Source organism: Agelaius phoeniceus, chromosome 1 (genome assembly GCF_051311805.1).
Source record: "Agelaius phoeniceus isolate bAgePho1 chromosome 1, bAgePho1.hap1, whole genome shotgun sequence".
NCBI lineage: Eukaryota > Metazoa > Chordata > Aves > Passeriformes > Icteridae > Agelaius > Agelaius phoeniceus.
This window is the reverse complement of record NC_135265.1, coordinates 155,896,582-155,917,830: the sequence shown is the minus strand read 5'-3', so window position 1 is coordinate 155,917,830 and position 21,249 is coordinate 155,896,582. Positions and strand designations below refer to the sequence as shown.

The 21,249-nt window shown below is 57.4% G+C and overlaps 1 protein-coding gene and 1 long non-coding RNA gene across 8 annotated transcripts in view; one reads left to right on the top strand and one right to left on the bottom strand.

Annotated features, from left to right (window-relative positions):
• The window catches only part of PUF60 (poly(U) binding splicing factor 60), a 27,096-nt gene extending 5,847 nt beyond the window's left edge, over positions 1 to 21,249 (top strand). The window contains exons 3-13 of one of the 6 annotated variants that reach the window (XR_013185076.1): positions 1,677 to 1,766; positions 2,705 to 2,755; positions 7,095 to 7,256; positions 8,311 to 8,403; positions 9,993 to 10,206; positions 11,076 to 11,266; positions 14,180 to 14,315; positions 15,683 to 15,918; positions 19,579 to 19,922; positions 20,072 to 20,266; positions 20,297 to 21,249. Coding sequence is in view for 4 of the 6 variants with exons in the window: in XM_077190068.1 (XP_077046183.1) it covers positions 1,677 to 1,766; positions 2,705 to 2,755; positions 7,095 to 7,256; positions 8,311 to 8,403; positions 9,993 to 10,206; positions 11,076 to 11,266; positions 14,180 to 14,315; positions 15,683 to 15,918; positions 19,579 to 19,878 (1,473 nt within the window). In the remaining 2 variants the exon portion in view is untranslated. Of the gene's footprint in view, positions 1 to 1,676; positions 1,767 to 2,704; positions 2,756 to 2,778; positions 3,078 to 7,094; positions 7,257 to 8,310; positions 8,404 to 9,992; positions 10,207 to 11,075; positions 11,267 to 14,179; positions 14,316 to 15,682; positions 15,919 to 19,578; positions 19,923 to 20,047 lie in introns of those variants that run through there. The other 5 variants (XR_013185083.1, XM_077190068.1, XM_077190073.1 and 2 more) reach the window with 5 other exon arrangements.
• Positions 18,148 to 20,180, bottom strand: LOC143695655 (uncharacterized). Of its 2 annotated transcripts, XR_013185087.1 has the most exons (3): positions 20,072 to 20,180; positions 18,493 to 19,922; positions 18,148 to 18,354 (listed from the first exon to the last, which is right to left on the bottom strand). It is a non-coding gene; the product is annotated as an uncharacterized LOC143695655 (long non-coding RNA). The 2 variants fall into 2 exon arrangements; XR_013185086.1 differs by having other exon boundaries at positions 18,148 to 19,922.

Sequence of the window (21,249 nt, the reverse complement as noted above, 5' to 3'; positions counted from 1 at the left end):
TGTGCTTTGGGAGCAGGTCCAGAGGTGAGCTGGGGCATTTAGGGAGCAGAGGGAGGAGCTGGTGTGCTTTGGGAGCAGAGCCAGAGGTGAGCTGGGGTGTGGCGGTGTTTGAGGGTCCCCAGGATGAGGGAAGAGATGAGAGTCTTGACTCCATGTTCCAGAAGGCTGATTTATTATATTATGATATATATTATAGAAAAGAAAATGATATACCGAAACTACACTAAAGAAATAGAAAGGAGACATCAGAAGGCTAGAAAGGAATAAATAATAAAATCTCATGACAGACTCAGAGTCTGACACAGCTGGCTGTGATTGGCCATTAATTAAAAACAACTCACATGCTGGGTAAACAGTTCTCCAAATCACATCCCAAAGCAGCAGAACATGGAGAAGCTGAAGCTTCCCAGCTTCTCAGGAGAAAAACCCTGGCCAAAGGGATTTTTCAGAAAATATGTCAGTGACACTGGGGCATTTAGGGAGCAGAGAGAGGAGCTGGTGTGTTTGGGGAGCAGAGGGAAGAGCTGGTGTGTTTGGGGAGCAGAGGGAAGAGCTGGTGTGTTTGGGGAGCAGAGCCAGGGAAGAGCTGGTGTGTTTGGGGAGCAGAGGGAAGAGCTGGTGTGTTTGGGGAGCAGAGCCAGGGAAGAGCTGGTGTGTTTGGGGAGCAGAGGGAAGAGCTGGTGTGTTTGGGGAGCAGAGCCAGGGAAGAGCTGGTGTGTTTGGGGAGCAGAGGGAAGAGCTGGTGTGTTTGGGGAGCAGAGCCAGAGGTGAGCAAAGCCAGGGAAGAGCTGTACCATGTTTTGGGAGCAGAGCCAGGGAAGAGCTGGTGTGTTTTGGGAGCAGAGCCAGGAAAGAGCTGGTGTGTTTTGGGAGCAGAGGGAAGAGCTGGTGTGTTTGGGGAGCAGAGCCCAGTGCAGGAGCTGCTGTGTTTTGGGGAGCAGAGGGAAGAGCTGGTGTGTTTTGGGAGCAGATCCAGAGGTGAGCAGAGCCAGGGAAGAGCTGTACCGTGTTTTGGGGAGCAGAGCCAGAGGTGAGCAGAGCCAGGGAAGAGCTGTACCGTGTTTTGGGGAGCAGAGCCAGGGAAGAGCTGTACCATGTTTGGGGAGCAGAGAGAAGAGCTGGTGTGTTTGGGGAGCAGATCCAGAGGTGAGCAGAGCCAGGGAAGAGCTGTACCATGTTTTGGGGAGCAGAGCTAGGGAAGAGCTGTACCGTGTTTTGGGGAGCAGAGCCAGAGGTGAGCAGAGCCAGGGAAGAGCTGTACCGTGTTTGGGGAGCAGAGCCAGAGCAGGCCGGGCGTGCTGAGAGGCCAGAGCCCAGTGCAGGGGCGGCCATGGGGAGGAGCAGGGAGCTGGAGCCCCTTCCCTCCTGTAGCAGCTGTGTGTGCAGAGGCTCTCTGAGAGGAGAGGACAGGACTGGAGGAGGCCGTGCCCGCCCGGCCCTGCAGGTAAGGGGCTGCGGTGGGCTGCAGGGGTGGAAGAGGGGAACCCTGAGCTCCTGGTGCATGCTGCTTCCCTGGGCTGCCCCTCACCACATCCTCTGTGTCCCAGGGCCCTGGAGAGCTGGGGGCAGTGCCCTGGTGCTTAGGCACGGAGACCAGAAGGTTCTGGGAGCTGTGGAGGCCTCCTTCCCTGCCCTGCCGTGCTGTGCTGCCCCTAGAGCCCCTGTTTTCCTTGCAGGCCAAGAAGTACGCCATGGAGCAGAGCATCAAGAGCGTGCTGGTGAAACAAACCATCGCCCACCAGCAGCAGCAGCTCACCAACCTCCAGGTGAGAGCCCCCTGCGAGCCGCTCCCTGTGCCTCGTGCTCCCCCCGACACGGTGGAGTTCTCAGGGCCCTCGGAACCAGAGCACAGCCCTGAGCCTGCAGCTCCCCCAGGCACCCTGACTAACCTCACAAATTGCCCGCAGATCTCTCTTGTTCCCTGAGGAAATGGTTAAAAGTTGCTGTCCTGTTGGACGTCCCTTCTTGAGATACGAGAAGCCAAAGACTTTGCCGTGGGCTTTGCTTCTGAGCCGTGTTTGAGGTGGTGAAGGCAGAAGGGATCCTGGGAACGGTGGCCTGTCACCATCTCCTCTGCCTGAGGGAGGGTCCCTGTGTCCCCCCGTGTCCCAGTGCTGCCCCATTTCCCTCCCCTGCACCCGGGTGCTCTCAATTCTGGAGAATTTCTGTTGGCCGTTCCTGCTTGTACTGAAATGCCCATACCGGGAGAGCCCTTAACTGGGGTTTGACCTCCCCTCCTTCAGAGGTTTCTGGAACACGTCTCAGTGCCTTTCCTCAAAGTCAGGAAGCCCAAAACGAGGGCTTTGCCTGAGGAATCCCCGCGGATGTGCTCTCCCTGCCCGGCAGCCAAGGCCGTTTGGGGCTGTGCCTGGTTCTGAGGGTCTGCTCTAGTTGAGGGGCTCCTTTTAAATGCTGGGGGTGAACCAAGGACAGTGGTTGCAGAGGTTACTATTGCCTTGAGTCCCCCCCTGGGATCCCACCCTGCTTCCCGAGGCAGCGGCAGCAGCACAACCCCACCCTGGCCTGGTGGGACCGGGCTCGGCAGGGTCCTGGCGCCGGACACTCCTGGGGACCAGGCAGTGAGGGCCGAGGAAGGAGAGGCCTCTCGCAGGTGCCCCTGCGCCGCCGCTCTGCTTGAGTTTGTACAAACAGCCGTAGTATGCTCAGCTCCAACAGACTGAACTCTGTCTTTACTGTCTTTCAGATGGCAGCAGTGACAATGGGCTTTGGAGATCCTCTCTCACCTTTACAATCGGTCAATAGACATATTCACTTCTTCTGGGGCACTTGTCTTAGTCAGGGCCTAGCGTGGGGACGTTCGTAGTGGTGCCAATGCTCTTGTCCGCGCCCAGCGCAGCCCTCCCACATCCCCACCTGTACTGGACACGCCCAGGAGCAGAGCGAGGTGTCACTGCCCCGAGAAGACCCCAGGCTGTGCAGTCTGCGGGGACACTGCCACTCGGGGGCACAGACAGCTTTAGATTTCCACCAGTTCTGAACACACCTGTGAAATTGTGGGAGCTGCATTTCTAGGGATGCTACAGTTCTGAGGTCCCGACCTAAAACTAACGGCCAAGGTAACTCACCAAGGGGCGACTTGTTGTGGAACGACCTCCCAGCAGCCAGAGCCGGCCGGTGCTGGGGAGGGCCGGGGTGCCGGAGGTTGGCAGAGCATGGTGCAGCCCAGGCTCAGACTCTCTTTACTGTGCACGCTCCAGACCAGGGCAGTATGGCACGTTCTGAGTGCAGCAAAAGCAGCATGGGAGGGACAGAACTGCAGGACTGATCAGAGAACTCCTGTGAGCCTTTGTGCCCCTTCTAATCAGAGGCCACAAAGAGCTGAATGACTTGGCACAAGCCATCCCCTCCTTTTTCCGGACAGAGTGGCCTTTGACTCCTCTGTGCACCCAAAGGTTCACTTGTAAATTCATTTGCACATTTGTAAATACCTCTCCGGCTTGCTGGAATATGAGATTTGTGCCTGGTGTAAAACACGGGCGGAGGTTTGGATTGCAAGGAAAAGGGCACTGAGGTGAAATCCCCAGTCTCCCTCCCTTGGCAGGGGTGGTGTGTCAGTGGGCAGCCAGAGTGGCTGTTCTGGGGCAGGGCTGAGTTTGGAGTGGAGCAGAGCAGCCTTCTTGGTGTGGATTTGGCAGAGATGGCGTCGGAGCCCTCATGCCCAGGAACTCCCCCCATCCCTGGAGCTGCTGCCTGACAGTGGAACTGCAGCAATTTGGCCTAGATTGTTTCTGGCTCATTCTCCCCAGCTGGGCACAGCTGAGTTGGTGGCACAGGAAAGTTTTAATGGCTTATGACCCTCAGGGCACTGGGCTCAGTGACCCCTTTTCCTCAGCCATTCCTCCCTGGGCAGTCACAGGTGGACACAGCCCAGGAGCCCGAGCCTGGTGCAGTTCAGAGCAGTCAGGATATCCCTTTCTTGGCAGGTGCTTCATCCCAGAGCCCACTCAGGATGCACAAAGTGCAAACAGGCCCCTGTCCAGCACTTTCCCTGTGGCCAAGGTTCCCCAGTTCCTTTGTGGAGGCAGCACAGCCTGAACTCCCTGAGCTCTGGGTCTCAGGGCCTGAGTGACAGCTTCCCCTGGGCTCAGTCCTCAGTGTCACAGTGTGAGATTCCCACATCCCTTCACCATCCCCTGTGTCGTGACTGGTGCTCGTGGTGGGGGTTGTGCATCACCTGCTTTGGTCACAAGAGCACCCCAAGGTGGGGGTTTAGTCCTTAAAATAACCTCCAATCCCTTTAGAGCAGCGCTGCACAGCTACAGGTGGGAGCTGCTGCCTGCCTGAGGCTTCAGGTGCTTTTCCATGTGACAGGAGGAGAAGGAGGCACAGGGAGCAGTGAGATCAGCCTGGGGGCTGCTGAGAGCACTGACATGTCCAGGCAGGAGGCCCTGACACCGACCTGTGCTGAGCTCAGGGGCCCAGGGCACATCCCCCACCCAGATGCTCCTGTTGGTGCCCCACAGACAGAGTCAGCACAGCCCATCTCAGCTCTGCCTTCTGCAAGCCCAAAATCCCAGGGTCATTAGGGCTGGAAAACACCTCCAAGGTCATGGAGTCCAAGCTGTGCCTGATCCCCACCCTGTCACCAGCCCAGGTGTTCCCTGGGCACCTCCAGGGATGGGGACTCCACACCTCCCTGGGCAGCCTCTTCCAGTGCCTGACCACCCTTTGCAGGAAGGAATTCTGCCGTCTGAAAATCCTGAGTCCTCCTCACTCCCCCAGCTCTCCTTTAGAGTCCTGTGGCAGGGCAAGGTGGGCATTTCCTCCTGCAGAGGCTCCTCAGGAGAGGCACCTCCCTGGGACACTCAGGGTGACACTGGTGGTGGCTCTGAGCCCCTCAGCAGATGAGCTGCAGACTGAGGGGCTTTCCTGCCCCAAAGCTGGGGACGTGCTGGAGCACCTGGGAGAGCACTCAGCCTCTGTGCTGCATGTGTACGTGCCATAGTCCTGCTGGTCACAGCCTGCAGAGTAAAGAGAGCCGTGGCCCAGCCGTGCTGGGAAATCCTTAGCCAGGCAGGGGGTAAGCTGGATGTCACCCCAGGAGCAGCAGCTGGGGCTGGATGTCACCCCAGGAGCAGCAATTGGGGTTTAATGTCACCTCAGGAGCAGCAATTGGGGTTTAATGTCACCTCAGGAGCAGCAATTGGGGTTTAATGTCACCTCAGGAGCAGTAATTTGGGTTTTATGTCACCTCAGGAGCAGCAGCTGGAGCTGGATGTCACCTCAGGAGCAGCAATTTGGGTTTAATGTCACCTCAGGAGCAACAGTTGGGGCTCAATGTCACCTCAGGAGCAGCAGTTGGGGCTCGATGTCACCTCAGGGGCAGAGTCTGGGGCTTGATGTCACCTCGGGAGCAGCAGTTGGGGTCTGATGTCACCTCAGGGACAGTCTGGGGTGAGAGCTGTCCCTGTTTGCAGTGTCCTGTATGGAATGGCAGGAGTCAAACCCTCCCAGGTTGTTTCCAGGGGCAGTCCTGGACAGGAGCAGTAGGGAGCAGGAGTCCCTTGGGTGCAGGCTGTGTCCCTGCTGCTGTGCCTGTCACAGACGAGCTCCTCCTCCTTTTGGGCTGCAGCATCCCCAGGCAGAGCTCCTGTGCTCCTTGGGGCACCCCAAAAATCAGCCTTGAGGAGGCCCTGAGTGCTTTCCCTCTGCCCCAGGGGTCCCCAGGCATGGCAGAGCTCCTGTGCTCCTTGGGGCACCCCAAAAATCAGCCTTGAGAAGGCCCTGAGTGCTTTCCCTCTGCCCCAGGGGTCCCCAGGCATGGCAGAGCTCCTGTGCTCCTTAGGGCACCCCAAAAATCAGCCTTGAGGAGGCCCTGAGTGCTTTCCCTCTGCCCCAGGGGTCCCCAGGCATGGCAGAGCTCCTGTGCTCCTTGGGGCACCCCAAAAATCAGCCTTGAGGAGGCCCTGAGTGCTTTCCCTCTGCCCCAGGGGTCCCCAGGCATGGCAGAGCTCCTGTGCTCCTTGGGGCACCCCAAAAATCAGCCTTGAGGAGGCCCTGAGTGCTTTCCCTCTGCCCCAGGGGTCCCCAGGCATGGCAGAGCTCTCGTGCTCCTTAGGGCACCCCAGACATGGTCTCCTGAGGGCCCTGCTTGCAGCCCCTCTGCCTTGGGGGTGCTAGGGAGGGAAGGGGGGGCTCAGAGCTCCCTGCTGTGCTGCTGGGCAGGGCCAGAGGCGTCACCTGCTGCTGCTGCACGTGCTCTGCACCAGCCTCTCCGTGCCCCAGGTGTGTCCCACCTGCCCCAGAGCCGTCCCCTCACATGCAGGCAGTGACTCCTCCAGAGCCCCGAGGCGTGGCCGCATCTCCAGGGCCACGTCCCTCAGCAGCTCTAGAGCTGCTCTGGGGGTGACAGACACGAAGGACAGGCACACTGTGCTCTGCTTTTGGGATCCCTCCCGTGAGGAATGGCTGGATTTGTCTCGAGAGCAGCTTTCCAGGCAGACGTAGGGCACCGTGGCAGGAAGCCTGTGTGCAGCGCCCGCGCGGCGGGGCTGCCCCAGCACAGCCAGTGCCGCCAGGCAGGGATGAGTACTGGCACCACACGCTTCCCAGGAGTCCCACTGGGCCACGGAAGTGTTTGGCTTTGCTGTTGAGCTGTGGCAGTGGTGGTGCCCAGTACTGGATCTCGGACTGCCGGGGGCGGGGGGAGGCTCTGGTGCCGGAGGGAGCGGGGGGAGGTTCCCAGTTCCAGGCCCTGTGCTGCCGGGGAGGGGGCGGGAGTGCCGATGGATCTCTGCTGCTGGGGGGAGCGGGAGGGGTTCTCCCAGTGCCCCAGCTGAGCCCTTGGCTGCCTGGAGGGGGAAGCTGCCCTAGAGCGAAGGGATTCCCTCCTCCTGCAGGCGTGGCTGGAGGTGAGACCCGGCCGGACGGGGGCCGAGCCGTGCGTGCCCCGGCACGGGCCGGACTTTATCCGGGACCGAGGCGGGCGGATCCGCTCCAGCGGCCTGTGCAGCGAGCAGGGAAATCCTTCTGGTCCAGGCTGTGGCTGGCTCCGGGAGGGAAGCAGCAGGGGGAGGAGGCCCCGCGGCCGTGGCCAGCCCGGCACTGACCGGCCAGTCCTTGTCTCGCTACAGATGGCGGCCCAGAGGCAGCGCGCGCTCGCCATCATGTGCCGGGTCTACGTGGGCTCCATCTACTACGAGCTGGGGGAGGACACCATCCGCCAGGCCTTCGCCCCCTTCGGGCCCATCAAGAGCATCGACATGTCCTGGGACTCGGTCACCATGAAGCACAAGGTGGGACGGGGCTGCCGGGAGGTTCCCTGCCTGCCTGCGGCACGGGGGGCAGCTGGAGGAGCTTTAAGGTCCCGTCCCGGCCAAACCCTTGTGGGATTGCCTGGGTCTGGCAAAGAGGAGGGGAACTGTCCTGGGAAGGGGTGGAATTCCTTGGGGGCAGCGAGAGCTGGTGGTGCTGATGCCCCAGTGGTGAGGCCTTTTGGGGTCTTCTGCAAGGACATTTCTTTCAGCCGTGTGTCCTAAACACAAAATAAGCGGCTTTGCAGAATTTTGGAAGGAATCCTTCCCTGTGAGGGTGGGGAGGCCCTGGCACAGGTTGCCCAGAGAATTTGTGGATCCACCCCATCCCTGGAAGTGTCCAAGTCAGGCTGGATGGGGTTTGGAGCAACCTGGTCTAGTGGAAGGTGTGGAACTGCATGGGCTCTAAGGTCCCTACAACCCAAACCATTCCATGATTCCATGATTCCCAGCCCTCAGGGAACATCCTCCTCTCTTCAAGGCTTTCCAGATGCAGCCAGGAGAGGAAAGGGCCTCTATCCCTGTGAAGAACAGGCTCCTTTTAGCACTGGGGGTGAATGTTTGCAGCTCCCTGATCTGCTTAGGGCAGGATTCTGTGGTGGGAGCCGGGGGTGTGTGGGGTGAAGTGCATGGAATCAGAATCGTTGAGGTTGGAAAAGAGCTCCCAGTGCACTGAGTGCCACACTCAGTCATTCCTCAGACATCTCCGGGGATGGGGACTCCACACCTCCTTGGACAGCCCCTTCCAATGCCTCACCACCCTTTCAGTGAAGAAATTCCTCCTGCTGTCCAACATGAAGCTCTGCAGCAGCCCTTAGGCAGGGTTTTGCTGCAGGGCCTCAGAGTCTGAGGCTCCAGAATCAGATGCCCTTGGGGTAACCTCTGCAGGCATTTTCTGCCATATTAAAATGCTTCTCCAAGGAATCTCCTCGGGCCACGAGCAGGAATCAGGGAGGTGGGAATCAATCCCACCTGTAGGTCCATGGGCAAGCTTGGCACAGCTGGAGTGACTGACAGGTGTCTCCTCCCACCCCAGGGCTTTGCCTTTGTGGAATACGAGGTTCCCGAGGCCGCCCAGCTGGCCCTGGAGCAGATGAACTCTGTCATGCTGGGGGGAAGGAACATCAAGGTGAGTAACACACCTGCTCTGCAAATTCCTGCTTCTCTTTTCCTGGTTTCATGCCTGGAAACGCTCCCCACAGCCCTGTGGTGGGGGAAGGAACCTAAAGACTGTTCCCTGATGGACCTTGATGTCCAACATGGGGCACACGGTGGCTCTGGGTCCCTCCTCCCCGAGGAGAAAGCTGCAAGTCCCACCTGAGATTGGCTCCAGGGACTGCACTCAGGTTTTCCCACCCACACATGGAATTCTTTTGAAGACAAAGCAAAGCTGATTCTTTATATCTTTTCATGGTGTCTCTGACACGCCCTGAGTGTGTGCAGAGGGCCCAGGGGGTTTAGGAAGGAGGGAGGAATGCTGTGCTTTGCTGGCAGAGTGCTTCTCAGCCCCTGGAAGTTTGGCAGGTCAGGGAAGGTACATGGGTACAGGGAGGAGGAGCAGAGCCCAGGACCCCATCAGTGCAGGCTGTTCATGGCCCTGTTCCCTCTGAGCTGTGCTGTGCTTTGCACAGGTAGGGAGGGGCCAGGTGCTGCCCTGCTCCATGGGCTGTCCATACCACAGAATAATGGAGCTGTTCTGGATCTGTTCCCTGGGAGCTGTGCTGTGCTTTGCACAGGCAGGCAGGGGCCAGGTGCTGCCCTGCTCCATGGGCTGTCCATACCACAGAATAATGGAACTGCTCATGGCCCTGTTCCCTGGGAGCTGTGCTGTGCTTTGCACAGGCAGGCAGGGGCCAGGTGCTGCCCTGCTCCATGGGCTGTCCATACCACAGAATAATGGAACTGTTCTGGGTCTGTTCCCTGGGAGCTGTGCTGTGCTTTGCACAGGTAGGGAAGGGCCAGGTGCTGCCCTGCTCCATGGGCTGTCCATACCACAGAATAATGGAACTGTTCTGGGTCTGTTCCCTGGGAGCTGTGCTGTGCTTTGCACAGGCAGGCAGGGCCAGGTGCTGCCCTGCTCCATGGGCTGTCCATACCACAGAATAATGGAGCTGTTCTGGATCTGTTCCCTCTGAGCTGTGCTGTGCTTTGCACAGGTAGGGAGGGGCCAGGTGCTGCCCTGCTCCATGGGCTGTCCATACCACAGAGTAATGGAACTGCTCATGGACCTGTTCCCTGGGAGCTGTGCTGTGCTTTGCACAGGCAGGCAGGGGCCAGGTGCTGCCCTGCTCCATGGGCTGTCCATACCACAGAATAATGGAACTGCTCACATTCCCATCGAGCAAATCCCTCCCAGCCCTTCAAGCCCCATCTGTCACCCAGCCCAGAGCCCTGAGTGCCATGTTCAGCCATTCCTTTGATGTCTCCTGGGATGGGGACTCCAGCACCTCCCCTCCCAATGCCTGAATACCTTTCCTTGAAGAGATTCCTCCTGATTTCCAGCCTGAGCCTCCCCTGGCCCAGCCTGAGGCCATTTCCCCTTGTCCTGTCCCTGTTCCCTGGAGCACAGCCCGACCCCCCCAGCTGTCCCCTCCTGTCAGGAGCTGTGCAGAGCCACAAGTTCCCCCCTGAGCCTCCATTCCTCCAGGCTGAGCCCCTTCCCAGCTCCCTCAGGCCCTCCAGGCCCTTCCCAGCTCCACTGCCACCCTGTCCCTGCAGGTGGGGAGGCCCAGCAACATCGGGCAGGCTCAGCCCATCATTGACCAGCTGGCAGAGGAGGCCCGAGCCTTCAACCGCATCTACGTGGCCTCGGTGCACCAGGACCTGTCCGACGACGACATCAAGAGCGTGTTCGAGGCCTTTGGCAAGATCAAATCCTGCACCTTGGCCAGGGACCCCACCACAGGGAAGCACAAAGGCTACGGCTTCATTGGTACAGCTGGGGCAGGGCAGGGCAGGGCAGGGAGGTGTCCTCTGCTCCTGGGGCTGGGGCAGGGCAGGGCAGGGCAGGGAGGTGTCCTCTGCCCCTGAGGCTGCCCTTGGGGCTGGTACAGCTGGGGCAGGGCAGGGAGGTGTCCTCTGCCCCTGGGGCTGGGGCAGGGCAGGGCAGGGCAGGGAGGTGTCCTCTGCCCCTGAGGCTGCCCTTGGGGCTGGTACAGCTGGGGCAGGGCAGGGAGGTGTCCTCTGCCCCTGGGGCTGGGGCAGGGCAGGGGGGTGTCCTCTGCTCCTGGAGCTGCACTCGGGGCTGGTACAGCTGGGGCAGGGCAGGGGGGTGTCCTCTGCTCCTGGGGCTTGGGCAGGGCAGGGGGGTGTCCTCTGCTCCTGGGGCTGGGGCAGGGCAGGGGGGTGTCCTCTGCTCCTGGAGCTGCACTCGGGGCTGGGATTTCCACCCTAGCAAAGGAATTTCCTTAGGGGGTAGGAATAAATGTGGATAAATTGAATAAATTTGAATGTATTCAATTTAGCCAAAATTGAATTTATTCAGGTCCAAATTTATTTAAATTTGAATAAATTTGGACCTGAATAAATCCAGGTCAAGGCTGGATTTAAAAATATAGTTAATGGTGGCTGTGAGGGGATGAGGCACTGGCACGGGGTGCCCAGAGAAGCTGTGGCTGCCCCAGCCCTGGCAGTGCCCAAGGCCAGGTTGGACATTGGGGCTTGGGGCAGCCTGGGACAGTGGGAGGTGTCTGTGGCAGGGAGTGGGGCTGGAAGGTGTTTGAGGTCCCCTGCCACCCAAACCATTCCATAATTCCATGACTGAACAGGGAAGGTTCATTACTCAATGATCTCCTCCTGCAGAGTACGAGAAGGCCCAGTCCTCCCAGGATGCCGTGTCCTCCATGAACCTCTTTGACCTGGGGGGGCAGTACCTGCGGGTAGGCAAGGCCGTGACACCCCCAATGCCACTCCTGACACCTGCCACACCTGGAGGGCTCCCCCCTGCAGCTGCTGTGGCTGCTGCTGCTGCCACCGCCAAGATCACAGCACAGGTGAGACACGGACTGGGACACGGGGGTGGGACACGGGGGTGGGACAGGGGAGGGACAGGGATGGAACAGGTGGGACACGGGGTGGGACAGGGGAGGGACAGGTGGGACTCAGGGAGGGACAGGGGAGACACTGAGGTGGAACAGGCTGGAGCAGGTGGGACACAGGGCTGGAACAGGGGAGACACAGGGAGTGGAACAGAGGAGGGACGGGTGGGACATGGGAGTGGAACAGGGTGGAACAGGGGAGGCACAGGTGAGACACAGGATTGGAACAGGGGAGGCACAGGTGAGACACAGGGATGGAACAGGGGAGGCACAGGTGAAACGTGGAGGTGAAACGGGACAGGGACAGCTCAGATGTGATGTGGGGGCAGCTCAGATGAGGCACAGGGACAGCTCAGAATGCAGCACAGGTGAGACAGGGGGATGGAGCAGGGGAGGGACAGGTGAGACACAGGGATGGAACACAGGGACAGCAGAGGTAAAGCACAGGGACAGCACAGAGCACTGCACAGGGTGCCCAGAAAAGCTGCCCCATCCCTGGAAGTGTCCAAGGCCAGGTTGGGCAGGGCTTGGAGCAACCTGGGCTAGTGGAAGGTGTCCCTGCTCATGACAGGGGGTGGGACTGTGTGAGCTTTAAGGTCCCTTCCAGCACAAGCCATTCCAGGATGCCACGATTCCAGATCATACTCTGTGCCAGGATTTCACACATGGAGGCTTGTCCCTGGCAGTGGGGAATCTGAGACAGCAGATTTTGGAGTGATCTGGCACAGCTGATGGGAGCTTTATTCCAAGAACTGGTGGGGAAGGGTGGAGGGAATTCCTAGTCTGGAAATCAAGCCAGCAGTGAGGGGAAAATGTTTGCAAGAGAGGCTGAAAGAAAGCAGGGGAGGACATGGAAGGGGTGAGGGCTGGGGGCAGGAGCAGCTCTCTGGCTGAAGGTCACACCTGTAGCAGGGTGCAACAGGCCTGGGATGGCTTTAGGCTGCTAAAAACAGGGAAGGGCACAGATAGGGTGGGTTGGATATTGATACAGAACTCGGGTTCTCTGATTTCCTGAAGGTACCAGGAGCTCCTGGGTGGGACAGATGCCCATGGCTGTGCCCCTCTCCCTGCTTTGGGCAGCAGGATCTCCCCATGGCCCTGCAGCCCATGGAGCAAGACAATTCCAGCACTGTTTGTGTGGTGGGGTTTTCTTGGGCAGGAATTGCATGTTCAGTGCAGCCTCTGGTGCTGCTGCAGCAGAGCTGGGGCTCCCAAAGGCTTTTTGGGGAATGTACCCTGAATCAAAGGTGGAGGCAGGAGTGGGAGGAGCTGCCCCTCATGTGGAGCTCACAGGTCCCCAGGAGAGATTCCACAGGGCTGGAAAGCTCTGCAGTCAGGGCAGGGAGGAAGGTGAGAATGGCTGGAATTACTCGGATCAGAATCACTTGGGGAAGGGAGAATGGACTCTGCTGAAGTGAAGTGGTGGGGATGTGGTACAGACACGGGTAAATCCTGCTGTTCTGTCAGGAAACTGCAGGATCTCTTCCTGTCAGGAGAGTGGCACTAAAGAGAGAGGAGCAGGGGTCACCCCTGTCTGCCAGAGGGAGGAAAAGTCAGGCTTGCAGGGAAGTGAAGGAACCAAAAGTACTGGGAGAAGATTTTTAGCCATTTCCAGTGGAGCCAGAAATTCCAGTGGCTTTGTTCCAGCACTTTCCCATTCCCCTCCTTAGAAGCTTCATCTCCAGTGGAAATAGGAGTGGCCTTGTGGGCACTGGGGGCAGAGCCCTGATGGGATGGGTTGGATCCCAGAGCTTGGGCATTTATGTGGAAGGGGAGTTGGGATATCACAGCAGTCACAGATCCACTAACATCTGGGATGGAGGGACAAAACCTTGGGATCTGCTCTGCCTCATCAGGGATTACAGGAGCCCCGAGAATACAAGGGAGAGGAGGATGTGAGCAACTAAACCAGGACTACAATGGCCTGGAGAGCAACAACAGCCAAAAACCATGGGGATCCTGGGGTGTGTTTTAGGCACATTATCTCAGTCCTTCCATGGAAGTGTTTACTGTTCAGCTGGATGTTCCTCCTGGATGCTGTGGGAGTTCTGGGTGTCTGGAGTCAGGGTGTTCCTTGGCATTGGGGTTCCAGGAGGAGCTTTTTCTTGATTAGGATTAGGGTTCCAGGAGGAGGTTTTTCTTCCTTGGGATTGGGGTTCCAGGAGGAGCTTTTTCTTGATTAGGATTAGGGTTCCAGGAGGAGGTTTTTCTTCCTTGGGACAGTTCCAGGAGGAGGTTTTTCTTCTTGGGATTGCAGTTCCTGGAGGTTTTTCTTCCTTGGGACTGGAGTTCCAGGAGGTTTTTCTTCCTTGAGATTGGGGTTCCTGGAGGAGGTTTTTCCTTCTTGGGATTAGGGTTCCTGGAGGAGGTTTTTCTTGAGATTGGGGTTCCAGAGGAGGTTTTTCTTCTTGGGATTGGGGTTCCAGGAGGAGGTTTTTCTTCCTTGGGATTGCAGTTCCTGGAGGAGGTTTTTCTTCCTTGGGATTGCAGTTCCAGAGGAGGTTTTTCTTCCTTGGGGTTTGGGTTCCTGGAGGAGCTTTTTTTTCCTTGGGATTGGGATTCCAGAGGAGGTTTTCTTCTTGGGATTGGGGTTCCTGGAGGAGGTTTTTCTTCTTGGGATTGGGGTTCCAGGAGGAGGTTTTTCTTCTTGGGATTGGGGTTCCTGGAGAAGCTTTTTCTCCCAGGGTTTTTCAGAGTTTGTTTCCCTGCTGGGCTGGGTGACGCCTTTGCCTTCCCTCCCAGCACTGGGAGCTCCTGGGATGGGAGTGTTGGGAATTTCCCGGGTGCAGGGAGCTGAGCCTGGCTGGCTGCTCTGCAGGGACAGTCCCTGGGGCAGGGCTCACCCCAGGTTTTCCCTGTGTCCCACAGGAAGCCGTGGCAGGAGCTGCAGTGCTGGGCACATTGGCCACCCCGGGGCTCGTGTCCCCTGCCCTGACCCTGGCCCAGCCCCTGGGGGCTCTGCCCCAGGCTGTGATGGCTGCACAGGCCCCTGGTGTCATCACAGGTGGGTCCCCTGTCTGCAGGCACCTCTGTCCCCTGTCTGCAGGCACTTCTGTGTGTGTTCCCTTGTCACCTGTGTGTGTCCCCTCTTCCTGTCACCTGCATCTGGCACCTCTGTCCCCTGTCTGCAGGCACCTCTGTGTGTGTTCCCTTGTCACCTGTGTGTGTCCCCTCTTCCTGTCACCTGTATCTGGCACCTCTGTCCCCTGTCTGCAGGCACCTCTGTGCATCCCCTTCTGTCACCTGTGTGTGTCCTTTCTTCCTGGCACCTGTGTCTGTCCTCTCCTGTCACCTGTGTCTGTCCCCTCCTCCTGGCACCTCTGTCTCCTGTCTGCAGGCACCTCTGTGTGTGTTCCCTTGTCACCTGTGTGTGTCCCCTCTTCCTGTCACCTGCATCTGGCACCTCTGTCCCCTGTCTGCAGGCACCTCTGTGCATCCCCTTCTGTCACCTGTATGTGTCCCTTCTTCCTGTCACCTGTGTCTGTCCCTTCTTCCTGGCACCTGTGTCTGTCCCTTCTTCCTGACACCTGTGTGTGTCCCCTCCTCCTGGCCCCTGTGCCCCCTTCCTCCTGGCATTTGTGTGTCCTCTTCCTTCTGTCATGTGCATGTGCTCCTGTCACCTGTGTGCTTCTCCTCCTGTCACCTGTGTGTGCTGTGCCTTTGTCACCTCTGTGTGTCCCCTCCTGCTGTCACCTGTGTGTACTGTGCCTCCTGTCACCTCTGTGTGTCCCCTCCTGTCACCTCTGTGTGTGCTGTGCCTCCTGTCACCTCTGTGTGTCCCCTCCTGCTGTCACCTGTGTGTGCTCTGCCCTTGTCACCTGTGTCCCTTTTCCACAGATGTGACTCTGTGCCTGGAGTCCACGACTCCTGCTCCTGGCCCTGCCTGGGCAGGAGCTTGGATGTTTTATGGATTCATTTTGTGTCCAATAGAGGGGACACGCCGTGGGTTCCAGCAGGAACACCTGGCATGGGGGGAAAAGCTGGATAATGGGCACTGGGTGTCACTGACCATCGTCCAGGTGTCACTGACCACTGCCAGGTGTCACTGACCATCGTCCAGGTGTCACTGACCATCGTCCAGGTGTCATTGACCACTGCCCAGCTGTCACTGACCATCACCCAGCTGTCACTGACCACTGCCCAGCTGTCACTGACCATGGCCTGGTTACCACTGAATGTTTCCCAGCTGTCACTGACCATCACCCAGCTGTCACTGACCATCACCCAGCTGTCACTCACCATTGCCCAGCTGTCCCTGACCATTACCCAGCTGTCCCTGACCATCACCCAGCTGTCACTCACCATTGCCCAGCTGTGACTGCCCATTGCCCAGCTGTCCCTGACCACCCTCCTGTCCCTGTGCTCTCCCAGGTGTGACCCCTGCCCGGCCGCCCATCCCGGTGACCATCCCGCAGGTGGGCGTTGTGAATCCCATCCTGGCCAGCCCCCCAGCCCTGGGGCTGGTGGAGGTGAAGAAGGAGAAGGAGGAGGAGGAGGTGTTCCAGGAGTCGGAGCGGCCGGAGATGCTGAGCGAGCAGGAGCACATGAGCATCTCGGGCAGCAGCGCCCGCCACATGGTCATGCAGAAGCTGCTGCGCAAGCAGGAGGTGAGTGTGGCAGGGGACAGCTGCCACCTGTGTGCCAGGCTGGGCTCTGCAGGGCAGGGGGGCTCAGGGGCACCCAGAGCACCTCTGAGGGGCACCCAGAGCACCTCTGAGCTCAGCAACAGCAGTTCAGGGCACCCACAGCAACTCTGAGCTCACCCACAGCACCTCTGAGCTCACCCACAGCACCTCTGAGCTCACCCACAGCACCTTGGAGCTCACCCACAGCACCTCTGAGCTCAGCAACACCCACAGCAACTCTGAGCTCACCCACAGCACCTCAGAGCTCAGGGGGATGTGACCGTGTTCACAGGGGTCCGAGGATGAGGGAAAGGACGAGGATCTGACTCCATGTTTCAGAAGGCTGATTTATTATTTTATGATATATATTACATTAAGACAATACTAAAAGAATAGAAGAAAAGATTTCATCAGAAGGCCAGCTAAGAATAGAAGAAGAAAGAAAGATAGCAAAGGCTTGTGGCTTGGACTCTGTCCAAGCCAGCTGGCTGTGATTGGCCATTAATTAAAAACAACCACATGAGCCCAATCCCAGATGCACCTGTTGCATTCCACAGCAGCAAATAACCATTGGTTACATTTTGTTCCTGAGGCCTCTCAGCTTCTCAGGAGGAAAAATCCTAAGGAAAGGATTTTTCATAAAAGATGTCTGTGACAGGGGCACCCACAGCAGCTCTGAGCTCAGGGGCACTTCAGGATTGATTTACCTGGGCCTGGAGTGCCAGGACAAGGGAATGGTTTCCCATTGCCAAGGGGGCAGGGTTAGGTGAGATTTTGGGAAGGAATCCTTCCCAGTATTCCATATAATCGTATCCTATAATATCCCAATAATAAGGGTTTTTAGGGCACCCTGAAGCTGTGGCTGCCCCATCCCAAGGCTGGGCAGGGCTTGGAGCCCCCTGGGATGGTGGGAGGTGTCCCTGCCCATGGCAGGGGTGGGACAGGATGGGCTCTTGGTCCCTCCATGCCAAACCATCCTGGCATTCCCTGATCTTCCCTGAGTCCCTTGGAGGGCTCAGAGCAGGCCCTGGTGAGGAGTCTCTGACTGAGCTCTGGTGTCACTGGATCCAACCCTGGTGGCCTTTGGGCTGGAAGGGTGGGACTGGCACAGGCCAGGCCAGTCTGTCCCAAGAACCAAGTTCACCTCTGCCCCACTACATCCCATAGAGGGTGAGTCCTGTGCAGAATCCCAGAGGAGCCCCCAATCTGGGTGACAGGGTGGGCCTTGGTTGGACTCAGTGGTCTTGGAGGTCTTTTCCCACCTGAATTGATTCTGTGAACCCCTGAGGTGCTGATCAAACAGAAGTTCATGGGAATTGCAGTGAGGAGGAGGACAAGAATGAGGGGTAGAAAAAGAACATTAAACAGAACAATGGGTTCATGGATTTTTGTGGGGGCTGTCAGAGAGGACTTGGTGATCTTGCCTGGGCATGTCCAGTTTGTTCCTTTGCTGGAGTCTCCTGGCAGATTTCCTGAGCTTTGACAGGGAACCTAAGGCATTTCTTCCCCATTTGCTGATAGGGACAAAGCTGACAGCATTCCCAAGGAATGAGGGTTCCCTCCTCTTCCCAAGGGTGCCTGAAGTTAAACACACCTTGGGGCTCCTGTCCCAGCAGCCACAACCACCTCAGTCCGTGGGACAGCCTGGCTTGGGAAAAGCTGAGCAGAGCTAAATAGTCTCATTTAAGGTTTAAAAAATTTAAAACTCCCCAAAACCAAAACTTGCAAGTCTTTTTTAATATAATGCTCCATCCCAAGCTGTTTGGGATTCTGAGCCTACAAGTGCCCTTGGCTTGGGCTGTGAGGAGCAGCCACAGGAAATGTGTTCACGTGGAGCCTGGAATGGGATGGGGCAGAGCCTGGAATGGCCCAGGTGTGCCAGGGCCAGGGGCACAGAGCAGCCTGCCCAGAGGGGGTGGAATTCCTGTCCTTGAAGGTGCCCAGAGGCCACCTGGACGTGGCCCTGGAGCTCAGGCCAGGTGATCTGAGAGCCCGAGGGGCTCAGTCATGGAAGGGCTGGGTGCAGGTGTGTCACCCACGTCACCCACCTGTGTGTCCTGCTGGGGGCACCTGGGGAATCCTTTATGGGAGGGGAGGAAAGGAACACAAAGAGAATTGTCACAGAATTGTTGAGGAAAAGCCAACAATACCCGTGTGGTGTTTTCGGGGTCCCCTGTCAAAGGCGAGGAAAATGGTGAATCTGACTCCATGTTCTTAGAAGGGTAATTTATTATTTTATGATATTATGTTATTAAAGAATACTAAACTAAACTATACTAAAGAATACAGAAAGGATACAGACAGAAAACTGGAAAGACACCAATGAAATCTCGTGACTCTCCCCAGAGTCTTGACACAGTTTGACCATGATTGGTCATTAAGTAAAAACAATTCACATGAAACCAGTGAAGCAATCACCTGCACATTCCAAAGCAGCAAAACACAGGAGAAGCAAATCAGATAAATTATTGTTTACAGTTTTTGTGAGGCTGCTCAGCTTCCCAGGAGAGAAATCCTGGCCAAGGGATTTTTCCAGAAAATGTGCCAGTGACATACCTGGATGGCAGCAGCACAGGGAAGATGAGAGTGGTGCCCAAGGCTCGTTGTGCTTCCAGGAGTGTCCCAGGAAATGGCCCACAGCATTCCCAGCCAGGGGAATTCTGATCCAGGGGCCAGCAGCACACAGGCCTGGAAACTTGCTGCCACATTTCTCTTCACAGAGAAAAGCAAGGCACAAATCTTCCCAAGAATATTTCTGAGTTTCACATTCTCTGAACGTCAGAGAAAGGAAAAACAATTCTTATCATTTGTTGTGCCAAAGTGGAATGCAGTGTGGGGATTGTTTACCCAGAGTGATGGTGTTTTGTTTCCTTGGCCTGTCAGCCCCAGGTGTGTGTGTGTGTCCTGGACTGTCTGGACAGTCACAAGGGAGGGTCAGGAGATGAGTGCAGAGAGAGCAGTTGTGTGCAGAGTGAGTGCTTGGCAGATTCACTTTACATGGAATGTAGTACAGTATAATAAAGTAATTAATTAGCCTTCTAGTAAGATGACGTCCTCCTCATCATTCCTCCTTCATCGGGTTGCCAGGCAGCAATAGGAACTCTGTGATTATCCCTGAGAGGCTGAGCCTGCAGCCCCCTGGAGGGTGCCTGTGTGCCAGTGTTCACAGGGGTCCCAGGATGAGGGAAGAGATGAGAATCTTGACTCCATGTTTCAGAAGGCTGATTTGTTATTTTATGATATGTATTACATTAAAACTATACTAAATGAACAGAAGAAAGGATTTCATCAGAAGGCTTGAAAGGAATAGGAAAGGAATGATAATAAAATCTTGTGACTGGCCAGAGACTCTGAGACAGCTGGATTGTGATTGGCCATTAATTAAAAACAACCACACGAGACCAATCAGAGCTGCACCTGAGACCAATCCCAGATGCACCTGTTGCATTCCACAGCAGCAGATAATTATTGTTTACATTTCATTTCTGAGGCCTCTCAGCTTCTCATCCTAGCAAAAGGATTTTTCACAAAATATCATGGCTGCAGTGCCCGCAGTGGGGTTTGGGGTTTGGGGTTTTGGTGCTGGGCTGTGCCCCATGCACGTCTCCAGCCCTCACCCCCTCCTCTCGTCCCTCCCTGCAGTCCACGGTGATGGTGCTGCGGAACATGGTGGATCCCAAGGACATCGACGATGACCTGGAGGGAGAGGTGACAGAGGAGTGCGGCAAGTTCGGGGCTGTGAACAGGGTCATCATCTACCAGGAGAAGCAGGGCGAGGAGGAGGACGCCGAGATCATCGTCAAGATCTTTGTGGAGTTCTCCATGGCCTCAGAGACTCACAAGGCCATCCAGGCGCTCAACGGGCGCTGGTTCGCGGGCAGGAAGGTGGTGGCCGAGGTCTACGACCAGGAGAGGTTCGACAACAGCGACCTCTCGGCATGAACTGCACCCCGGGGCTGGGGATGGGCCTGGGGCTGGGCCTGGACCTGATCCTGGGGCTGGGATGGGCCTGGACCTGACCTTGGGGCTGGGACTGGGCCTGGGGATCGGCCTGGACCTGATCCTGGGTCTGGGACTGGACCTGATCCTGGGCCTGGGTCTGGGACTGGACCTGATCCTGGGGCTGGGCCTGGACCTGATCCTGGGGCTGGGACTGGGCCTGGGGATCGGCCTGGACCTGATCCTGGGGCTGGGACTGGACCTGATCCTGGGCCTGGGGATGGGCCTGGACCTGATCCTGGGGCTGGGACTGGGCCTGGGTCCAATCCTGGGGCTGGTGCTGGGCCTGGATCTGATCCTGGGGCTGGGATGGGCTTGGGTCTGGGGATGGGCCCAGCTCTGATCCCAGAGCTGGGAATAGGCCCAGCTCTGATCCTGGGTCTGGGAATAGGCCCAGCTCTGATCCTGGGTCTGGGAATAGCCCCAGCTCTGATCCCAGAGCCTTGATCTGGGGAATGGGCCCAACTCTGTTCCCAGGGCTTGGCTGAGCTTGGCCTCTGGGAATTGGTTTATCTGTGATCCCAGAGCCTGGTTGAGCTCAGATCCAGGGAATTGGCCAAGCTTGGATCCAGGGAATCAGCCCATCTCTGATCCCAGGAATTGGCCAAGCTTGGATCCAGGGAATCAGCCCAGCTCTGTCCAAGGAATTGGCTGAGCTTGGATCCAGGGAATTGGCCCAGCTCTGATCCCAGGAATTGGCCAAGCTTGGATCCAGGGAATCAGCCCAGCTCTGTCCAAGGAATTGGCCAAGCTTGGATCCAGGGAATTGGCCCAGCTCTGATCCCAGGAATTGGCCAAGCTTGGATCCAGGGAATCAGCCCAGCTCTGTCCAAGGAATTGGCCAAGCTTGGATCCAGGGAATCAGCCCAGCTCTGATCCCAGGAATTGGCCAAGCTTGGATCCAGGGAATTGGCCCAGCTCTGTTCCAAGGAATTGGCCAAGCTTGGATCCAGGGAATCAGCCCAGCTCTGTCCAAGGAATTGGCCAAGCTTGGATCCAGGGAATTGGCCCAGCTCTGATCCCAGGAATTGGCCAAGCTTGGATCCAGGGAATCAGCCCAGCTCTGTTCCAAGGAATTGGCTGAGCTTGGATCCAGGGAATCAGCCCAGCTCTGTTCCAAGGAATTGGCTGAGCTTGGATCCAGGGAATCAGCCCAGCTCTGATCCCAGGAATTGGCCGAGCTCCTGGGGTTTCTGCCCTGCCCCCTCTGCCTCCCGGGGTTTTTGTAGCTGTGTGTAAAGGACATTCCAGGACATTCCAGGGCGGGCACAGGGATCTGGTGTCTGGGGAGTTGAGATAAAAACGCAGAGAAAA